The sequence below is a fragment of the Balaenoptera physalus genome (genome assembly GCF_965194825.1).
Source record: "Balaenoptera physalus genome assembly, chromosome: 3".
Lineage (NCBI taxonomy): Eukaryota > Metazoa > Chordata > Mammalia > Artiodactyla > Balaenopteridae > Balaenoptera > Balaenoptera physalus.
In genome coordinates this window covers 46,682,334-46,704,338 of record NC_138890.1, presented here as the reverse complement: position 1 = coordinate 46,704,338, position 22,005 = coordinate 46,682,334, and the positions used below count along the sequence as shown (strand labels likewise).

General features: G+C 41.6%; 2 protein-coding genes across 10 annotated transcripts in view; one reads left to right on the top strand and one right to left on the bottom strand.

Moving 5' to 3' along the window:
- The first annotated feature begins 400 nt into the window (after positions 1-400).
- The window catches only part of CNOT8 (CCR4-NOT transcription complex subunit 8), a 54,349-nt gene continuing 32,744 nt past the window's right edge, over positions 401-22,005 (top strand). For 3 of the 7 annotated variants that reach the window (XR_014261622.1, XM_082453951.1, XM_082453952.1), the window contains exons 1-6: positions 593-749; positions 6,441-6,622; positions 7,775-7,968; positions 9,778-9,939; positions 10,667-10,811; positions 11,493-11,603. Coding sequence is in view for 6 of the 7 variants with exons in the window: in XM_082453951.1 (XP_082310077.1) it covers positions 6,506-6,622; positions 7,775-7,968; positions 9,778-9,939; positions 10,667-10,811; positions 11,493-11,603 (729 nt within the window). In the remaining variant the exon portion in view is untranslated. The other 4 variants (XM_082453949.1, XM_082453948.1, XM_082453950.1 and 1 more) reach the window with 4 other exon arrangements.
- The window catches only part of GEMIN5 (gem nuclear organelle associated protein 5), a 41,671-nt gene continuing 35,038 nt past the window's right edge, over positions 15,373-22,005 (bottom strand). For all 3 annotated transcript variants that reach the window (XM_082453899.1, XM_082453900.1, XM_082453901.1), the window contains exons 24-28: positions 21,691-21,945; positions 20,088-20,250; positions 18,954-19,458; positions 17,425-17,521; positions 15,373-16,859 (exon numbers count right to left, since the gene is read on the bottom strand). In XM_082453899.1, the coding sequence (XP_082310025.1) occupies positions 16,692-16,859; positions 17,425-17,521; positions 18,954-19,458; positions 20,088-20,250; positions 21,691-21,945 (1,188 nt within the window). In that variant the 3' untranslated portion in view covers positions 15,373-16,691. The remainder of the gene's footprint in view (positions 16,860-17,424; positions 17,522-18,953; positions 19,459-20,087; positions 20,251-21,690; positions 21,946-22,005) is intronic.

The following is a 22,005-nucleotide window of genomic DNA, read 5'->3' as shown; positions in this document are numbered from 1 at the left end:
TGTAAGTGAAGGGTCCAGGGGGCCGCATTAGTACAGAAGGAAGCGGTCAGGATCTCCCCCAGCGAACCTCCTCCCAAGTCAGCTCCCGTCGATATTAATGGCCCTTCAAAGAAGGTAGACTAGGAGGTTGTAATTTGGAGGATTTGGTCAGACGGGCCACGCCCTTTCCTCGGCCTTTGGTCTAGCTAGGCCACGCCCACCACGGGGGGTTAGTTCTAGACCACGCCGCCTCTGAGCGCACAGAAGTAGAACCGAAATGGAGGAACAGTGATCCTGGTGAATTGAACCAGCGAAACTAACTCAGCGAAGGCCGTAGGGGGCCGTATTTCACTTGCGTCGTCTGAGGTCGCCCCGCCCCGCCCCGCCCCGCCCCGCCCCGCCGTTTTCGCGGCGCCCTCTTGGTTTTGTGCCTGCGCGCCGCTCCCGTGAGCTCACAGGTTGGGCGAACACGCACGGAGTCGCCGGGGCGCGCAGAAGGGGAGGGGCAGGCAGCGTCAGGCGCGCGCCCGCCTGGAGTGACGCGAAGGGAGCAGGCGAGTCGGGAGGATCGGGTGGGTAGAGTGGTGCGGCCAGGTTGTTTGGAGGGCTGTGCGTAAGGTCGCTCTGGGCATGAAGGCGCTCATCTCACTGGGCCGCTCGGTTCTAGGAGCCGATCCGGGGCAGCGGGCGGAGAGCACCGGGTCACGCCGCTCCCGGGTAGTCTGTTCGCCAGCCCGTCTGCCCGCGCTTCGCGGGCCCTGCCGGTCAGGGTAAGCGGGCTCCCGCTTATCAGAGAGGAGCGTGAGATGAGAGAGTGTGGGAGGCCATCGGGGGCCTGCGGGAGGAAGGGGAGTGGGAGCGTGCGAGAGGGACAGGGTGTGTGAAAAGAGAAAGAGGTCCATCGGATAGTAGTCATAATAACCACCACTACCACACGATATTAATGTCCTAGTGATATGTGCCAGCACCTTATATGCTTCATTCTGTTACGCCCTACAGCAGTCCTCCGAGGTGTGCACCACCAGTAGACGACCCATTTTACAAGAAGGGAGAACTGAGGCATGAGAGAGGTTAAGTAACTTAACGCAAAGCCACACAGCTCGTCCGTGCCCTGGCTTCGAATTTAGGTCTCTCTGGCCCTAAGACATGCAATTTAAAAATCTTCGTTTTACAAAAAAAAAAAAAAAAAAAAAAAGAGAAGAAAGGGAGTTAGGAGGAGGAGAGGGATGAGGGTGGTTTGAAGAGGGAGAGTGATCCTGAACAGGAAGAGAAGGATGACGAGAGACGGTGTGAGTCAGAGGACCTGACTTTGGAACCTTGCGGGCTTCCCCCTTGTTGGTTCTTGCGTCCCCGCAACTTTTCCTTGCTACTCGGTGGCTTTATGAACCCGAGCTCTTGGCTCTGGAGGAGCCAGCTCACAGGCCTGGGCCACGTGGGTGGTTTGAAGAACTGGTTGAACTGCGGTTCGGTCGAGGGTGGTGTCTTGGGATACTGTGTTTGGCGGGGACGGAAGACTGGGGCCCCCGCGGCCGTGGATAGAAAGAACCCTCTTCCAAGCGGCTGCCATTTCTTCTGAAGTGCTGCTACTTCCTTTTCCATCTTACCCATGCGCGGCAAAGCCTTTGTCCGGTCGTCTAGAATGGGGAAGTGATGTTTATTGTTTCCTTGCACTCTTAGCCTTAAACAAAACAAAATCAGAAAAACCAAAACATGCTTTTCTCCAGCAAGGTCTGGCACTCTGGATTGCTTGCAGAGAAAGCTTTCGGTTGCCTTTATCATTTACTTGCTCTTCAGAGCTTTCCTGGGTTAGTAAGGAGTTTTGTTTTGGAGAAATTTACACTGTAGATCATTGGGGGGCGAACTGCACAGTTTGTTCTACAGATGAGCGCAGGGCAGAGACCTCAGTAACTCCTGGGTGACCTTCTTATACAGTCTAGTACTGGGAAACGGCAGGTATCAGGGCTTGTATTTTGCTTTCATGTAGAGTAGCTCATGTGGCAGTCAGGTTTTAAAGTCAGCCTGCAAGGCAAGCAATGCATGCAACCAAAATTATCCTTAAAAATTCCTTAGGAAGGTGCGGGGTTGGAGGTGGCCATAGTGTTTCTCAGTAAATCCAGCACAGTCGTTTTTCCTTCAGTTTTGAAACTTGTTACTATTTCTTTGGTTGTAACCCAGGTAGAGTAGTTAGGTTTACCTTTAGGGGCCTTGTTGCACAAATAAACATAAGTGAATGGCATAAAGTCATTCTGCACTGTGCAGTGCTGGCTCTGAGAGGCTTAGAAGGAGGAAGACTAATAATTAAGGGGAATGGTATGTTTGTGATCCTCATTTTAGGCTCATACTGGAGCATGTGCTCACTGAGTGGAAAGTGGCAGGCAGAATTGCTAGTATTATTTTATTATTATTATTATTTCTTTTTTGGCTAGCATATCCAGTAATTTATGCTAAGTTAAATGTGTGCAGTGTGATTCCTTTTCAGTGTTTGTGTGGCACTACATTTGGGGCTTGCAAGTTTTCCTAGGTAAGGGTTTGATGGAAGAATGTCTTAAATGTTTTGCCACTGGTCTGGTTTTGACTTCCTTGTTTGTCAGATATGTATAACAATGGTTAGCTTTTAAAAATAATCCAAAAAAATTTTAAAATTAAAGTATAGTTGATGGGGGCTTCCCTGGTGGCGCAGTGGTTGAGAATCTGCCTGCCAATGCAGGGGACACGGGTTCGAGCCCTGGTCTGGGAAGATCCCACATGCCACGGAGCAACTGGGCCCGTGAGCCACAATTACTGAGCCTGCGCGTCTGGAGCCTGTGCTCCGCAACAAGAGAGGCCGCGATGGTGAGAGGCCCGCGCACCGCGATGAAGAGTGGTCCCCACTTGCCGCAACTAGAGAAAACCCTCACACGGAAACGAAGACTCAACACAGTCATAAATAAATAAATAAAAGAACGTGAATTTCTTTAAAAAAAAAAAAAAAAAAAAAAAAAGTATAGTTGATGTACAGTGTTATATAAGTTACAGATGTACAACATAGTGATTCACAATTTTTAAACGTTATACTCCATTTACAGTTACTATAAAATATTGGCTATATTCCCTGTGTTGCACAATATATCCTTGTAGCTTATTTTTTACATAATAGTTTGTACCTCTTAATCCTCAACCCCTATATTGTAAAAAGAATTTTCTTGGAAATGGAAGCCATGGACACTACCTTTTAAAATTAATGTCTCTGCATTTCAGTTTTCTTATCTGTAAAATGTAGAGAAAGATAGTACTGTACAAAATTATTGTGAGTTTTCTTCACTGTTATTTTGAAGCAAACCCCACATTTCATATCGTATCACTCATAACTATTTTTCATTATCTCTAAAAGGTAAGAACTCTTTTTTTAAAAAAAACCATAACCACAGTATAACACCAGAAAGAAAAAAAAAGCAAAATAAACAAAACCCTGAAACAAAAAACCCAAATCAGGCATTGTTCAGACTTCTACTTGTCTCAAAAATGTTATAGTTCTTTTTTGGTTTTTTTTTCCTATCACTTGTTTAAAGCAGGGTTTAATTTAGGTCTGTATGTTTTGATTGACTGATAGGTCTCCTGAGAGTCTTTTACTTTTATTTCTTGTAATTTATTTGTTGAAGAAGCTGGGTTCTCTAGTTTCCTATAGAAGTTTCTGGATTTTGCTGATTGCATTTCTCTAGTGTCACTTAATGTGTTTCTCTGTATTTTCTGTACATTGGTAGTTAAATCTAGAGGCTTGGTCAGATTCAAGTTAGATTTTTTTTTGGTCAAGACTGTTTCATAGTGGTGATGTGTTGTTTTGAGGCACATAATACCTGGTGGTCTCTTTTTGTGATGATTACAGCTCTAGTGATTATTTTAACAACTTTATTGAGATATAGTTTACATACTATAAAACTCACACATTTTCATGTAAAACTCAGTGATTTTTAGTAAATTTACTGAGTTGTGCAATAATCATTTTAATGGAGTTTGGGGACATTTCTGTCACCTCAGTAAGATACCTCATTCCCATTTATATAACTCTCAGTCCCATCCCACCATGTAGTCTTTTCTGCCTTTATAGAGTTGCCTTTTCTGGAAATTCCGTATAAATGCCATTATGATTATTGCCCAGATCTCTAAATTCATTAGGGGTTACAAAATGGTGATAGTCTGTCATTCCCTATTTATTTTTATTTATACAACTTTTATAAAGAGAAATTTCCTTCAACTATTTGGTTACTTGGGGTTACAGTTTATATAGGAAAGACAAGATACGTATTTTTAAAAATAAGTCCATTCATTAGCATTCTCCAGTGGTGGCCAATGAAATTTATTTTCTTAGTTCATTATGAACTCCTGGATTTAAATCTCTATCTGAAAAGTCATGATGCATCGTAGTAATTATCCATAATGATGTTCATATCATATTTTATTTGACGAGAGGGAGCCTCTTCATATTGTTTCCTGAGTTCTTTTGATAAAACCTTAAGAGCTTCTTAGCTGGGGAGCCTTGTTCTAAGGGTTTAATGTAAATATCTAATTGCCCTCTTTTTAAGTCTGCTCTTTGCTGCTTGGAGGCCAAAGACATTTTTTGCTTGAGTCCCTTTAGTTGCTTTTGCTTTTATGGAAATGTTTCAATCAGTGATACCCACTTCCCCTAAAGTAGTTTATGGTTGTGTTTAAAGTGACACCAAAAAGGGAGTGCATTGTTTCAGTTAGGGAAATAAGGAAGCGAAGTGGTACTGATTTAACATTAATGGGCATAGAAATGGTTTTATGCCCTTTTGCAGGGGAAACCTTAAGCATGGTTTAGAATCTAAAGTTCTGAGCCCTAGCATTTTCTTTTTTGTCTTTTTGGCCTTGCTGCGTGGCTTGTGGGATCTTAGTTCCTCGACCAGGGATTGAACCTGTGGCCCCTCGCAGTGAGAGCGCTGAGTTCTAACCACTGGGCCGCCAGGGAATTCCCCCAACATTTTTTTGATTATGGTCAGAGAGTGGAATTTACTCCACGCTCAGTCTGAACTTCTGCCATTTTCTGATGTTCTTGATTTCTTCATCTGCATGCCTTTAATTCATGCCCATTGTGCATAGAACAAAAATGAGAAGAAATGGATTCTGCCTTTAAGAAGTGTTCACCCATATTTGTTAGGAAGCTACCACAGTCTACTTAAGTTTCAGAGTAATTACAGTAAGTCTACTATAATTTCAGAGAAGCATCTGTCAAAGTGTAGAGTAACTTGAATAAATGGAATCTTCAAGGGTTGGTGACAAACCAATAGATTGTTTTCTCAGAAGTGTCTCAGAGAAATGATGACACTTGAGAATGCCAATTTTGTTTTGATCCAGATTCTTATTGTATCTGCCTATCTTGAAAGTAGAAAGCAAAGGTTCGTTTTACTCTTTCTAGGAATTGTCCCTTAAATATATGCTCTGGAGCCCACTCTTACATTGTGTTGAGGATCTGTGCGTGGGCTTGCGTTTTAAGTAAATCCCCTTATGATAAGCTCCTTTTCATCTTTTTATAACTAAGCATATCATTGCTATAATAACAGCATTACTCTGAGGCTGAACCATGTTGAGTTTTATCGTGTAGAATACTGTTGCCTCCCCAGTTTCCTCCCAGAATATACACTATAAATCATTCTGCTTCTGGTTGAATTATTTATACCTGCTGTCTTCTCTATTTTTATTGTTGAATTGATACTTTGTTTCTTTATAATATTGTATGTTGAAAAGTAGACATTAATAAATTCTGATTTTAATTGTGGTTGTTCAACTTGGGATTGGTTTTTACAACTTAAATCTCTCACTTCATGATCTATTTGCCTCTAGTTGTATTTGACTTTTGGATTGTCGGGAAAAAGAATTTCCTTTTTTGGGGGAGTGGAGGGGCAAGTCCCACATCCGTATTCATCATACGGTGTTAGGACTTCAGTGTGAGAGTTCAGGTCCACATTCTTTCAGGCTTTTGGAGATCCCAGTACATTTAAACTGGCTAAACTGATTCCTTTAGAAATGTTTCCATGATTTGGTCCCTGTGCAAAGTGATGTGAAAGTCATGGTAAGGGCATATTTGTGTTAACAGGGGACTATTTTATTCTTTAGGTAGTCTGGAGAGGGCTCAAAAACTGGTTTAGGGCAATGGTTTCATTTCTGTGCTAAAGGGCAGCTTGGGCAAAAGTTTCTTCATGATTCTTAAGTAAGTTTATTTTCTTCAGGTTAAAGAACTGAGGGAGGGAGAGTGAGTGTGTGTGTGTGTGTGTGTGTGTGTTTGTGGGTGTGTCTGTTTTGACAAAGGCAGGTTCCCTCATCATATAAAATGGAGAATAAATATAATAGTCCTAATGTTTTAGCTTAAGCTGATGAAGTGATGGTAAAATACTGTTTTGATGTCTTTGTTAATGTCTTAATGCCAGTATGTAAATTAATGTGATTTCAAAATATGTTTTTGAATGTAGATCAGATCAACCATTGACTTGCCCTCTAACATAGTCAGCTGAAAGAGACTTCACGTTTGTTCAGGATGCCTGCGGCACTTGTGGAGAACAGCCAGGTCATCTGTGAAGTCTGGGCCAGCAATCTAGAAGAAGAGATGAGGAAGATCCGAGAAATCGTTCTCAGTTACAGTTATATTGCCATGGTAAAGAGCTCTACTCTGTTTGACTCACCTTCTGGTATGGACTTAGGGAATATTCAGTGTGAGATTTTTGAAAGAAATGATTACACTAAAGCCATGGTAAATTAAACATGATGGAAGGTTATGTTGCTTTTATGAAACATCAAGGTAGCCTGTGTGTCTGAAAAGGATGTAACCTCTAGTATCTAGTGTTTATGATGTTATTTTTGTTTGCAAGTCTTTAAACAGAAGTTGTCTCAGTCCATAGGGCACATCTATTCCACAGGTATGGTGAATTTGACTGGCAGTGTTAAAGCAGTTTTTAAAAAGTAGTTGCCAACATTTAAAAATCAAGAGACCTTACTTAAATTCCAGATTTCTGGTATCTCTGGAAGAAATGGACAGATCTGGCATTATAGGGTCTACATTCCTGCCTGACACTGAGTGGCTGGAGGGAGGCACGTATCATAGTGATATCAAGAGCCTCTTTTAGGGGAGGCATGTACCCTTTAGTTTGCTCCAGTCCCCATTACTCATAACCATTTTAACACCCTGCACGCTTTACTCTGTTACGTTAACTGCCTGGAGTTTGCAACTCCTGCTGTGGAGGGTGTAGAATTATGTCTTCAGCCTTGTATTCAGAACTCTCTCTGATCTTGTTCCAGGCTTTTTACTTTAAGCCAAATGTGGCTATTTATTACTTTTGTTGAATGGCTGTTCCACTTTCCTATATTTGCATTTTTATTTATATAGTGTTTCGTTCTCAACCTAGACCATTCCTAATTAACTGTATATGAACCTAGAATGTTCTTTTTTTCTTGGCGGGGTGGCGGGCGTGCTGCGTGGCTTGTGGGATCTTAGTTCCCCGACCAGGGATCGAACCACTGGACCGCCAGGGAATTCCCAAACCTAGAATGTTCTTAATAGACCTACAGTTACTCAACTACTTCTATTCACATCCTACTTAGGATCTCCAAGTTGTTGTGTAAAGCTTCGTGTTTCTAGTGCTCCTTCTGTATAGATCAATGAAATCAGTATTTTAAGGTGAATTTTTGTGCCTGAGCTTGGGGCTTGTCACATAACTTTTATAAATTGAGGTAAAACTTTTATTTATGAATGGTCAAGTCAGCATAAGTTTTGTGAAACCTTACGATGAGAGACTTTTTCCTTTTCTAGGACACAGAATTTCCAGGTGTTGTGGTGCGACCCATTGGTGAATTTCGTAGTTCCATAGATTACCAGTATCAGCTTTTACGGTGTAATGTTGACCTTTTAAAAATCATCCAGCTGGGCCTTACATTCACGAATGAGAAGGGAGAATATCCTTCTGGAATCAACACTTGGCAGTTCAACTTCAAATTCAACCTTACGTAAGTGTCTGAGACACTTCTCAATGTTATTCTTAGATGTGCTACATTTGTGCAGACTGATTTCTAACTGATTTTATTAAGTTTTGTTTCCACCAAACCCAAGTAGGGGTTGGAGAGAGTAGTCAAGTAGAAGATGGAGTAAGGAATCTCAAAAAGTAAAGTCCCTCTTAAAGAACTCTTACAAGTCGACAATAAAAAGACAGCCTAATTAAAAATGGGCACAAGGACTTCCCTGGTGGCACAATGGGTAAGAATCTGCCTGCCAATGCAGGGGACATGGGCTTGAGCCGTGGTCTGGGAAGATTCCCCGTGCCGCGGAGCAACTAAGCCCGTGCGCCACAACTACTGAGCCTGTGCTCTAGAGCCTGCGAGCCACAGCTACTGAGCCCGCGAGCCACAACTACTGAAGCTCACCTGCCTAGAGCCTGTGCTCTGCAACGAGAAGCCACTGCAATGAGAAGCCCGCACGCTGCTACGAAGAGTAGCCCCCGCTCGCCGCAACTAGAGAAAAGCCCGCGCACAGCAACGAAGACCCAACACAGCCATAAATAAATAAATAAATAAATAAATAAATAAAAAAAATGGGCACAAGATCTGAATAGACATTTCTCCAAAGAAGATTTAGAAATGGCTAATAAGCTTATTAAAAGATGGTCACCACCGTTAGTCATTAGGGAAATGCAAACCAAAACCATGAGATACTACTTCATACCCACTAGGTGGCTGTGATCAAAAAGACATAATAACAAATGTTGGTGAGGGTGTGGAGAAATTAGAACTCTCATATATTGCTATTGGGAATATAAAATAATGCAGCCTCTTTGGAAAACAGGCAGTTTCTCAAAAGGTTAAAAATAGAGTTACCATATGACCCAGCAGTTCCACCCAAGAGAAATGAAGACATACATCCATGTCAAACTTGTATGTGAGTGTTCATAGCGGCATTATTCATAAAGGCCCCAAATTGGAAACTGTCCAAATGTCTGTGATCTGAGGAATGGCTATATGTCGTATATCCGTGCCATGGAATGTTACTGCACAGTACAGAGAGATAAAGTACTGACATATGCTATACATGGATGAGTTTTGAAAACATTATGTTAAGGGAAAGAAGCCAGACACAAAAGATCACATTCTTAACCACTGCGCCACCAGGGAAGTCCTGCTTTTCATTAAATAATGAGAAAATGTGGATCTTTCATTATTAAGACACTTACTTTGTGGGGGAAAAATCCCGTTTTTCTTTCTGTCACAGGTAAGATTACTTTGTGTGTTTGCTAGAATACTGGAAGGAATGAATTGATTTATTCTTAAATTATGAAAGTATTTCAAGAATACTTACTCTAGGAACTTCCCTGGTGGCGCAGGGGTTAAGAATCCACCTGCCAATGCAGGGGACGTGGGTTTGAGCTCTGGTCCGGGAAGATCCCACATGCCGTGGAGCAACTAAGCCCGTGTGCCACAACTACTGAGCCTGCGCTCTAGAGCCCGCGAGCCACAACTACGGAGCCCGCGTGCTGCAACTACTGAAGCCCCCGCGCCTAGAACCCGTGCTCCACAACGAGAAGCCACCGCAATAAGAAGCCCACGCACTGCAACGAAGAGTATCCCCCGCTCGCCACAACTAGAGAAAGTCCGCATGCAGCAATGAAGACCCAACACGGCCAAAAATAAATAAATAAAATATAAAAAAAAAATTAAAAAAAAAAAGAATACTTATTCTATAATTTATAAGGTGATGGTAATATTGTTGCCCACTACTTCTGTTACCTTACCACCAGCTAAGAAGTAAACACCTTCTCTTTTTAGAGAGGACATGTACTCCCAGGATTCCATAGATCTCCTTGCTAACTCAGGACTGCAGTTTCAGAAGCATGAAGAGGAAGGGATTGACACATTGCACTTTGCAGAGCTGCTTATGACATCAGGAGTGGTTCTCTGTGACAATGTCAAATGGCTTTCATTTCACAGGTCAGTCTAAGAGAGTGTTTTTCTCTTCCTTTGGAAGCAAGGAATTGAATTCTTACGTTGTTTTTGCAGTCCTTTTGGCACTCTTTTGTTTCTCACTAGCAGTTACAAAGTTGAAATGGTAACATTTCAGTTTTTCAGAAAACACTTTGGAGCGCATACTGGTTTATTTCACACAGTACTAGGCTGTATCATGTGGCTGCAGTGGGCATATGTCAGGTGGAAAGGTGGAGGGTGGGAAGGATGGAAGCACTTGGTCATCTTTTTCTTGTCATTTAAAAGGCTGGCCTGGAGTTTCCTGGGTACTCAAAGGCCAAATTCCCCTTAGAATAAGTTATTTTACCTTTCAGTACCTTTTCTTTTTTTTTTGGTCGCCCTGCATGGCTTGTGGGATCTCAGTCCCCGACCAGGGATTCAGCCTGGGCCACAGCAGTGAAAGTGCCAAATCCTAACCACTAGCCCACCAGGGGACTCCATACCTTTCAGTACGTTTGAATTTTTGATGAATAAAACCCACATTTATAAACCCTTGGGTTCTCTTATGTATCTCTCATATTAATCTGTTACATGGTCATTTAATGGAAAGTTCAGAGTACAGGATAAACTACTTTGGAAAACTGAAAGTTCCTAACGTGAGGTAGCATCATAAGCTCTGAGAAATGAAGCAGTTGAATGCTGGGGCCTGTTAACTCCTGCTCTTCCACCTTACTGCCTCATTCTCTCCTCGCAGTGGCTATGACTTTGGCTACATGGTAAAGTTACTTACGGATTCTCGTTTGCCAGAAGAGGAACATGAATTCTTTCACATTCTGAACCTTTTTTTCCCATCCATTTATGATGTGAAATACCTGATGAAAAGTTGCAAAAATCTTAAGGTACACAATATTTTTCTTAATAGTAGTAACGACAACAAGAAGACAAAAATGCAGACTTGTCATTTTGCTTTATTGCAGTTTGTTCAGCATGTCTCCTTGAGTACCTGCTAGGTGCCAGCATGGTGCTAGACAGGGTATATATAGAGTTGATTGGCACAGGGATTTGTGTGGTAACTGTCTTTAACCTGGGCATGAAGGGAGCCTTCTGCTACTCTCACCCTAAGGCAGGCATTCTTCACTTAGGGCCCACGAACCTAGTGAAACAGTTGGAGACATGAGGTATATGTATGATTTGTTAGGAATGGGGTCTGCAGTGTACCAGACTCTCAGAGGGGTTCTTAGCTCTAGACAATTTAAGAACTCCCTCCTCTAATAAATTGTTGATAAAAGAGGTTTGCCATCTAGAATTGGATTGGCATTTACTATTTCCCCAACCTTGTTTTACAGCAGTGAGGACTTTCAGGGGCGGAGGTCTGACAGAATTAACAATACAGAAAAGAACGAAGGGAGTGAAAAGTGGAATATAACACAGTGTAAGGGGATAGTGTGGGGAAGACCTGTTAAGTAAATGGCCTGTTCCTACTTCCTGTCACCACAAGAAGTAAACTCAAGAATAGATACAGTTGACTCCAGTAGAGAAGTCGGGTCTGTAATATTATATTTGTTTCCTTACATCTCCAGGGAGGTCTTCAGGAAGTTGCTGATCAGTTGGATTTGCAGAGAATTGGAAGGCAGCACCAGGCAGGCTCAGACTCACTGCTAACGGGAATGGCATTCTTCAGGATGAAAGAGGTAAGGCAAAGGTTTTTTGGGCCGAGGTTTGTTGAAAATTTATAGTTTCTCTTGGAAGTTGGTGATCACTTTGAAAGCAGTGGTTTTTTTTTTTGGTTTGTTTGTTATGCATATGTTCAGTATATTAGATGTGATTTGGGAGGCAAAGAAGCATTTTGAAATGGAGGTCACTCAGAAGTGTACTTGGTGTTCCTAGCACCTCTCATCCTTGCAATTATTTGCTTTTCTTCTGATTTCTATAATATGAACAGATTTGTGAAACCACTCACTTATTTTATGCTAAGTTCTATTAATTATCAAATGTCCCACAGCTAACATCATATTCAGTGGTGAGAAGCTGAAAGCTTTTCCTCTAAGATCAGGAACAAGACAAGGATGCCCACTCTCTCCACTTTTATTCAACATGTTATTGGAAGTCCTAGCTGGAGCAGTTAGGCAAGAAAAAGAAATACAAGGCATCCAAATCAGAAAGGAGGAAAACTGTCACTGTTTGCAGATGACATATATAGAAAACCCCAAAGACTCCACCAAAAAACTGTTAGAGCTAATAAACGAATCCAGTAAAATTGCAGGATAAAAAAATTAATGTAAAAAATATGTTGTTTCTATACACTAATAGTGAACTATCAGAAAGAGAAATTACGAAAACAATCCCATTTACAATTGCATCAAAAAGAATAAAATAACCTTGGAATAAATTTTACCAAGGAGGTGAAAGACCAGTATACTGAAAACTCTAAGACACTGATGAAAGAAATTGAAGAAGACACAAATAAATGGAAAGATATTCCGGGCTCATGGATTGGAAGAATTAATATTGTTAAAATGTCCATACCACCCAAAGTAGTCTACAGATTGAATGTAATCCTGATCAAAATTCCAGTGGCATTTTCCACAGAAATAGAATAATCCTAAAATTTGTATGGAACCACAAAAGACTCCAAGTAGCCGAAGCAATCTTGAGGAAGAAGAACAAAGCTGGCAGCAGTGTGCTCCCAGTTTTGCCGTCTGAGGCACCTCTGGCAATGTCTGGAGACGTTTTCGGCTGTCATAACCTGGGGGAGTAGGGTTGTGTGCTGCTAGCCACGGATGCTGCAGAACATCCTACAGTGCTACAGTACCCTGGACAGCCTTCCTCACCCCCCAGCGGAGAGTCACCTGCCCAGTAGTGCCCGAAAGGGTGAGATACCTTGCTGTGTGTGTGCTTCCTGGCCATTTTCTCACGCGTAACAACCTACTGTTATATTACCCATTTTATGGATACAAAACCGTGGCTTAAGGAGCGTTCAAGTGATTTTTCTAAGATGACACAGTGAGTCAGTCTGAGTCTAGAGCTCAAGCTCTTAACCACTGCACTGCCTGTTAAAGAGAAGGGAGGAGATAGAGGCAGTTGTATTAATAAACAGCAACAGCAGCACAGGGATGCTGGCAGTAAGAACTCATGGAAAGTGGAAGTCTCTTCAGAAAGGGGAGCCTGTGTAGAGAGAAAGGAGCGTGAAGAGACTGTGTAGGAAAGGTTTGGAGCCTTTCTTTATGAAGTTAGTTTCTAGTTGGCTAGGTGTTCAAGGCTCTAAGAGAGCTGGGAGGTGCTGATGTAGTAGTGTTGCGGCTTGGCCTGATTCTTGGCGTGACTCTTGGCATGGTTCTCACCAGGGGCTCTCTGTCCTGTTCTGCAGTTGTTTTTTGAGGACAGTATTGACGATGCCAAGTACTGTGGGCGGCTCTATGGCCTGGGCACGGGAGTGGCCCAGAAGCAGAACGAGGACGCGGACTCTGCCCAGGAGAAGATGAGCATCCTGGCGATCATCAGCAACATGCAGCAGTGATGGCGGCGAGGCTCTGCGGGTGGGCCTGGCCCCAGAGCGGTGCTTAGTGTGCTGACTGTGCACACTTATCTTCCTCCCCAAGAGAAGACGCGTCTTTTGAGCAAACTGTACCTACCACCTGCGCTGACAGAAAGACTTTTGTTTTACTGAAGACAAAAGATGTCTTTATTTTAGATCCAGAAGAAGGGAGTTTGCTCTGAATTTGTAAACACGTCTTCCCTATTCCTCATCCCTAAGCCTGTCTTCTCCAGTTGCCTCCTGCCACCAGCATCCATGGCTCATTTGACACCTTCTAAAATCCAGGACAAGTCAGAAACAAACTAGTAAAATGTATATAACTCTTACCTGTGTCATTCTTTTTCTTTTAAATTTGTTGCTAATCTCTGAGGATGAAGACTTCTTGCCGTGATTCTCAGCTGAGCTGAGGGCTTCAAGGGAAAGTGGAACCAAGTGGTGGTCTTGTGAAGTGGGTTATAGATGTTGAGCCTTTCCTTTCCTTCCTTTCTTTTCGTTTATTTTGACCCTTCTCGAGAACATTTGCTTTCCTCACACTTTGTTGGTCTTTATGTATTATTCCGTGGAAATGAATTACTCAGTGCTGAAATATGAAGACCCGATAATGAAAACTTTCCTTAAAAACAAAATTCTACTGAATCTGTCTACCCTTTATTCACAAGGAACTCCAGAATGGGTATTAAATTAACCACTTTCTTTAAGTCTGTGTTCCATTGTGCCACTGAGATTTGCTGTCACGTGTGCATCATTTGAAATCATTTTAAGTTTTCATTTCATAAAATACCTTGGATTTGGTCCCGAAGGAAATTACTAAGAGCAGGTTTTTGGATCATAAGTCTGTTACATTTTCAGTAATGTGATCTCAGATGGTCATCTGTATTCTGCTGCCTCTCTTCTCTGTTTTCCCTGCCTCTCCTTTGCAGCAAACTGAGGAGAAGTGAGGGAGATGGATTGTGGTGAGTACCAGAAATGTGAGTCTTTAAAAAGTTATAGTGGTAACATGTAAACAGGACAGTAAGGAATTTGGTTTATAGGGTTCTCTTGGAGTAATATCCCACAACTGGGGTAGGAAGCTCAGGACTGTGATTTTTTTTTTTTTTTTTTTAAACTAGTCATTTAAAAAGTACACTGTATTTTTTCTGAATGACTACACTGTGGACAATTTCAAAAAACCAAAAACTCCTTTGGAATAGTAGAAATGAAAACTGGTAGCTCACTGAAGTGGTTGAATAGTCTTACATATTAAAAGCTTATGGAAAACTCAATTTAAAATGATTCAAAAATGTCAAGTCTTATAAGCTGGTATTTAAGATGCTTGTAAATATTATTTATGTTTTTAATTTTGTAAAATAAAGATTTCTTTTTAACCACTGGCATGAAGGTTTGGTCTTTCAAAGCTCTGAATTGCTGGCTTTAGAAGACGGTTGTTTGCTGTCAGTGACATGGAAGCATCGTGTCTGCTCTCTAACTCTTGCCTCCATTTTCCACAAATTGGCTTGCATACAAAATGTCTCACTTTGTAGGAAGCTTTTAATGGCAGCTGTGTAAACGGAATTGTCTCTTTACTTCATATGCCTCGCTGATTATTGGGCCTTACTAGGAAATCAGTTTTAATTCTACTTCCTGGTGCTACTCCATTATATACGGTAGATCCACTTATTAATTAGTGGACTTCTTTTGGATAAATCGAACGTCTGATATCCTAGACTTGGTTTAGGACTTTGTTTCCAATCCTTTCTATTGGCCCAAAAATGTGGGATTGTAAGTCAGGTACAGGAGCAGATCTAGGATTTTGACTGGGATGTTCACATACTGGAAGAGATATATTTATCGTTAAGATTTGTGGTAAAGCAGCATAGGTCAGTGGTTCTCAACCAAGGTGCTTTCGCATGCTGGTGACTGAGCCCTACACATATATCCTTAACAAATTTGGATTAAAATAGGTGTTTATTTTTGCCACAGTTGACAGCAGGCTTACTGACATGTCAGGAGAAATGTTGAGATGAAGGGTTGAGGAACTCGGTGTTGAGTAGGCGTGTGCTCATTGCATGGGAGAGATAAGAAACAGCTCATTAAAGTGGTGCTAAAGAAGGGGCACAAGTGTAGTAGAACTGTAAAGAACTTTGCCTTGTATATACGTGAGTGTGTAGGGCTGTGTTAGTGGTCATCCTCAGAAAGGGATTGTCCTGAGCAGTAACCAAGAGAATACTAACTGTGGGTGTAATTCAGCCCCTCCATATACAGTAGTCTCCCCTTATCTGTGGGGGTTATGTTTCAAGACCCACAGTAGAGGCCTGAAACCCTGGGTAGTACTGAGCCCTATAATGTATGCTCTGTGTTTTTCCTATACTAATGGGCAGGTAGTGTATACAGAATGGGTATGCTGGACAAAGGGATGAGTCATGTGCTGGGTAGGACGGAGTGGGACCACCGTGAGATTTCATCGTGCTACTCAGAATGGCCACAGTTTAAAACGTATGAGTTGTCTATTTCTGGAATTTCCCATTCAGTATTTTTGGACTGCTGTTGACTGGGGGTAACTGAAACTGTGGAAAGTGAAATCGTGGCTGAGGGGGGTGCTGTTGTACTGCCAGATGTTCTTGAATTCCTGTGTTCTGCTAACGCAGTAAGGTCGACTACCAATCACAAGCCTTAGTTGTCAGCCAGTGCTGGTATCAATGAGCTCAGGTTAGAGTCCTTTAAGTCTAAGCTATTAATGAGCATTCTTTCATTTTCCCAACTTCCTCAGTTTAAAGTTTCCATTATGTACCTATTAGATACTAGACACTCTTAAGTGAGTGCTAGGGGTAAAATAGTAAAGGGAAGACATAATCTCTACCCTCCAACAAGAGTGTACATGTTTATGGTCAGGCAAAGCATTTATAAAGGTAGCTTGTGTTTAAGAATGTAACACTTTGGGTGATTAAAAAAGAAGTTTCTCCTCTTTGGGCGAAACCTGCATAAGGCTTTAGAGATTATCAACAATCACTTTGCAGGTGTTAGTTCTGAGTAACTACTGCTGGCTTTTCATGATCTTTCCTCCAGTAGGAAACCACAATTGAGTCCAAAGTCAGATTTCATTGTGTTTAAGTGTAGAGTTGATTGAAACTTGACTCTCATTTGTATTATTTGGATCACTGCAGAAACATATAGGGATCAAAGTGAATCTCTGGCGAGGTGTAAATGCAGAGCTGAAAGGTGTTGGATGTTTTGAATTTGGCACAGTTTCTTAGAGGTCCTTGAAAGTTCACATGCACAGGGTCTGGTAGTGTCGTTTGTAAACTTTAGTGCTGCCGTATTTCTGAAGGAGCTCTTGAGCCTGTTGCTGCATTTCCTGGGTCACGAAGCCAGAATATTGGGACCCGATGTGAAGCAGAATGAGGCAGCACTCCAGCACGTCTGGGAAGGGCCAGGTCTGAAAGATGACACAGGGATAAACAAGGAAGCATTTGCAAAAAAAAAAGCCACGAACACCTGCACAGAAGGCATGAGTGTCTCAAATCTTATCTAATGACACTTCTCTGGCACGGTTGAGCCATTTCTCTCCTAAGACTTCATCAGTTACTCTAAGGAGAGATGAAACTCAAAACTGAGATGTCCCTCTCAAATGATACAATCTTTTCCTAGAGCCCTACTCAAATGAATTTAAAACATGATGCTTCTGTTACTACTAGGGCCACATCCAAATATACCTATCCATTTGTAAGCGATCAAATACATGGTACCAACTGTAATTTTACTTTACCTCGTAATTAGAAAATTTGTTAGATTTCTCTGAAGGCTAAGGTATAAAATTGCTTGTGGTGTCAATAATTCTACTCTCACAAAACATTTTATAGCTCACCAAAGGCAACTGGATCTTCAATTTTTAAGCACATACAAATGCGTACAGATTTCAGATGACGTTAAAGAATTTGGTGTAGTCAATTGATAACATAAAAAGTAATGTTTTACCAAATGAACTGCTATATAAATCTTACCTTAATACTCTCAGGGAACTTAGCTATTCTCTCATTGGCCTCTGTAATCCTTTTGGTTAATTCAGGCAAAGAAACTGGTTCATTTTTTTCTTCTTTACTAGTGATAATAATAATAATAAAAGCACAAGTTATATGTCTTGCCCCACGTAACTTTTAAATCTATTATCCTGTAAATAAAATTACTTTGTCACCTGGGTCTTTATCTCTTATCTTTAAATACAAAGGCTAAGAGAAGGGAATTTAATGTGATGTGATATAAAATTTTCAAAATGCAGTATTGTTCCTCACCACTTTCCAAATCCCCACTTCTTAGACATAGAGCTCCAATGAAAATTAAGGACCTTTAGGGGATTCAATCTGCAGCCAAATGCAAAGGGCCTGGATTTCTCTGGGGAATGGGTTAGACAGAGCCGGGGTTCCTACCCTCAGGGTGTATGAATGCACATTTTTCTGGGAAGGGTGTCTTAAGCTTCTCAAAGGGGCCCTCTGATCCAAAGGTTAAGAGCCGCTGGGTTAGAGAACTTTTTTGTGTTTTTCTTGTTACTAAAACCAAACATAAAGTGCTGCCTAGAGTGTGGTAGCTCACTAGGGAAGTAACTCAAAACTCTGACTCAAGATTTCACTCGTAGTATTTTTAGAGCAACAAATGTAATTTTAATTTTTAAAAGTTTAGTAATAATAGCTGTAAGTTTATTGACTGTGCTGGTTACTGTATTTTAGGCCCTGTGCTGGGGGGGACATAATCAAGGTAAAGGCACTCGGCATAACAACTAATCAGCAACTGTTAATCACTGCAAATGCCCATAGCGAAGTGCCCTGTGATAATGCAGAAGGGCTCTAAAGTGATTAATAATCATCTATATCTACCTGGCCCTTATTTTCAATGGAAATGATTAGGATGCTGCAGCAATCTGATCATTTGGGATTTTTTACAGTTTAGTGTGTAATTCTGTACACTACCCTTTTTGTGTATTTTTTGGGATAGTACTGAACAATTGAAAAACAATGGTTTTGGGAATTCCCTGGTGGTCCAGTGGTTAGGACTCTCTGCTTTCACTGCCGAGGGTGCGGGTTCAATCCCTGGTTGGGGAACTGAGATCCCATAAGCCACGTAGCACGGCCGAAAAAAAAAAAAAAAAAAAAAAAGAAAATCAATGGTTTTCATTAATGATGCAATAATGCAACTCCCTATTTTACATGATTGATTATTTAGGAATCTGTTGCACAAAAGTAGGGTTTTATTGTACTGTTGTTATTAACAATATTTGTGATTCTGTTTAATTCTCAAAACAAGCAAGGATGGAGTTGGTACTCCATTTATGGATGAGGGAACTAAAGCTCAGAGACATTAAGACTCCTGCCTGAGGTCACTGAACAGGGCCAGGATTGGAACCCCACATGTGACTTCAAAGCCTGTGCTTTAATGACTGCACTGTGGTGCTTCCAAGTGACCTGATCAGTCTCATCAAGTACTATGTGAGAATCCAGCAGGGTATTTTAGTTCCATGTTGTATGGAATCAGTACTTACCACTGGTTCTGAGGACTAGAGAGGGACTGCTCTGCTTCCTGTTCAGGTTCATTCTTATCAGGGCCATTTGCTGTGGATTTACAAAGTTGACTCTTCTGGTGTTGGCGGATCATTTCTGCCAAGGTCTCTTGGACTTCAGCAATGGTTCTCTGTGCATTTTGGAGACCAGCGTGCTTTTCTGAAAAGAGCTCCTTACAGGCGTTCAGCATTTGCTCACCTTCTTCTGTGAGTCTCAGGTCTAGTTCTAGAGTCCTGCTTGGCTCTGGCTGGGAAGCTTTGGGGTCAGTTTCTTCAGGGCTGACATTGTCAAGCTGTTGGCTCTGCTCAACAGAGGTTGTCCTTCTGTGAGCAGCCCTTACCCAGACGCTGGATTCGGGGCAAGGCCCGGAGAGAGACCACCAGAATTCATACAGACGTCCATAAATAAAAAAGGCCTCCAAACTTTTGAAAGCTGGTGTGGTGGGGGACTGATGGTCACCCCGTTTGTCTCTTAGGTGGTCACAGCCTAGGAGAGAAGAAGAGGATTTAGGGTTGTTCATTTCTTTATCTGTCAGAAATCCGGCTTCCTGCCCGCATGTTGTTTCCTGTCACCTAAGAGGCAGATCAGATCCCAAGAAACAGAACAGCAGTGATCCCTGGGACCACATGCTTTCCACCAGAAGCCAACCAGAGCTAAACATGTCTTGGCCTAAGGCAGTGTCCTCATTGCTACAGGCCATTTAAAGCATGATAGAAAAAAGTATTTCATCTGTCCCACTGAAGGCTCTGGGGGTAAGATCCCACTGTGTCTCTGAAAACCCACAGTGTTTTAGGTTAGTGACTAATTGTGCAGCTCAAGGAATGTCTTCTCCATTCTTAATAACTTGTGAGCACATTGCTATTTCTCTAGAGCTGTGTGTAGGAAAGTATATAGGAGGCAGTGAGGTAGGTAGGTAGGACCAGGTAAAGGAAAACAGCTTAGTCATTCTGGCTACCTCTTAAGGAGGTTGGGTAAGAGAATTCAAACTTTCTACTAAATGACACACTGGCCCATGTCTGTCTTTCAATAACCTATGTACTCCCGGTGCCACAACACTGGCGGTGGTTATATCATCCTTTAGTGGGTGTGCTCCAGCAGAGCTGGGGGTCTTTTACCCTCCGGAAGAAAGGCTGAGTGCACTTCCTGCATGATGGTGAAGTTTCCTGAGTTGTAGCTCCGGATCACAGCCCGAAGCAGTCCTTCCACAGCTTCGTCCCAGGAGGCCACCTGCTGGCTTAGCACTGCCAAGGTCAGGTCATGGCAGATGTGAAGCAGGAGCTGCAGAGAGGAGCCAGAGTCTCAGTTAAACATCCTCTCACATCAGCACTGGGAATGACACCAGAAATGTTCCTATTAACTGCATTTGGGAAGTACACACAGTCCACATTTAAGAAAGGTCCTCCTATCTCCACCACCCATTTTTGCTTCCTCATTGGAAACTTTCATATTTAGTTGTACAGCAACATACACTGTCTGGTGTTAAAGTCTGTTCATGCTAAGAAAATGCCTTGACATTTGCTAAATGCAAATTAAAACAAAAAATTAAAACAAAATTTAAAAAATTAAACAGAAAGTGAGTTTCTTGAATTAAAAGCTGTAATTAAAAAAAATCTGGAGTGTAATTAAGATTTATCAATTTTAAGTGTGCAATTTGATGAGTTTTGACAAATAAATATATATGTGTGTGTGTATATATATATGTATACATATATATATATATACACACACACATACATATGGTGTAACTACCACCAAAATCAAGACATAGAACATTTTCATTGTAAGATACTCCTTTGTGCCCCTTTGCATTCAACTCCCCTCTCCCCATCCCCTGGCAACCACTAATCTAGTTTTTGCCAGTATAATTTTGTCTTTTCTATAATTCATATGAATGGAACAGTAGAGTATGTAGTCTTTTGTGACTTGATTCTTTGACTTATCATAATGCTTTCAAGATTCACTGATACTCTTTTTGCATTAGTAATTTGTTCCTTTTTATTGTTGCATAGTATAGTTTTCCACTATATGGATATATTGCAGTTTGTATATCCATTCACCAGCTCATGGACATTTGTGTTGTTTCTATTTGGCTATTATGAACTAAGCTGCCATGAACATTTCTGTACAAGACTGTGTAGACACCTGGGTTCACTTCTCTTAGTGAAATATCTAAGCAATGGGGTTGCTGGGTGTCATCGTGCACAGGTATGTTTAAGATTTTATAAACAACGATCACATAAGGAAGCCACAAAATAACACATGTGGTCTGATGCAGGGGCTGAAATTTTTGTGAGCTAGGGCAGGGAAATGGCACTGGGGAAGGGAACATGAGGGACTTCAACTTGATTCTTTCACCAAAAGCAAAAATATATACAAAACAAAACCAAAATACTCCATGAAGCAAAAATGACAAAATGTGAACATCTGTTAATTAATTCTAATTGATGGGTACTTATTATTATATTAGTTTCTGTGCTTTTCTTTGTTTTTAGACTTTTTTCTTTTTCTTTTAGAAGGGAATACTGATTGAAGACTAACTTTAAAGATAAAGGGCTCTAATTAATCGGAAGGGATCTTTCCAGGTTTCCTGGGCCTGGCTTAATCTTTTCTGAAATACAAACTGGCATTCTACATGTTTCCTTATTATTACTAGACATGGATTAGAGAAGTCTTAGCCTACTGAGTGATTAATATCAAAAGCTCATGCAGAAGGGGTACCTGTTTGGAGGGAGTGTTACTTGTAGCAGATGGGTACTTGATATCTTGCAGCTGCTGAAATGCTGCCTGGTACTGCTCTGGGGAGTCGAGGCTGAAGGCGCTTTTCCATACTGCAGTCACCCTCTCCACAAAGGGCCTTTCGCTGCCTGCGGGCCAAGCATTGTAAGAAGAGGAGGAGCTTTTGCCCTCTGAAAGCTGCTTTTCCTCCAGGTGCTTGGACAGTAGCTCAAGAAGGCAAAACACCAATCTCTGGCCCTGGAACCCAATAGCAAAGGAGAGGAGGTGTTATGCAGGGAAGTGCTCCATTGTCTAGAG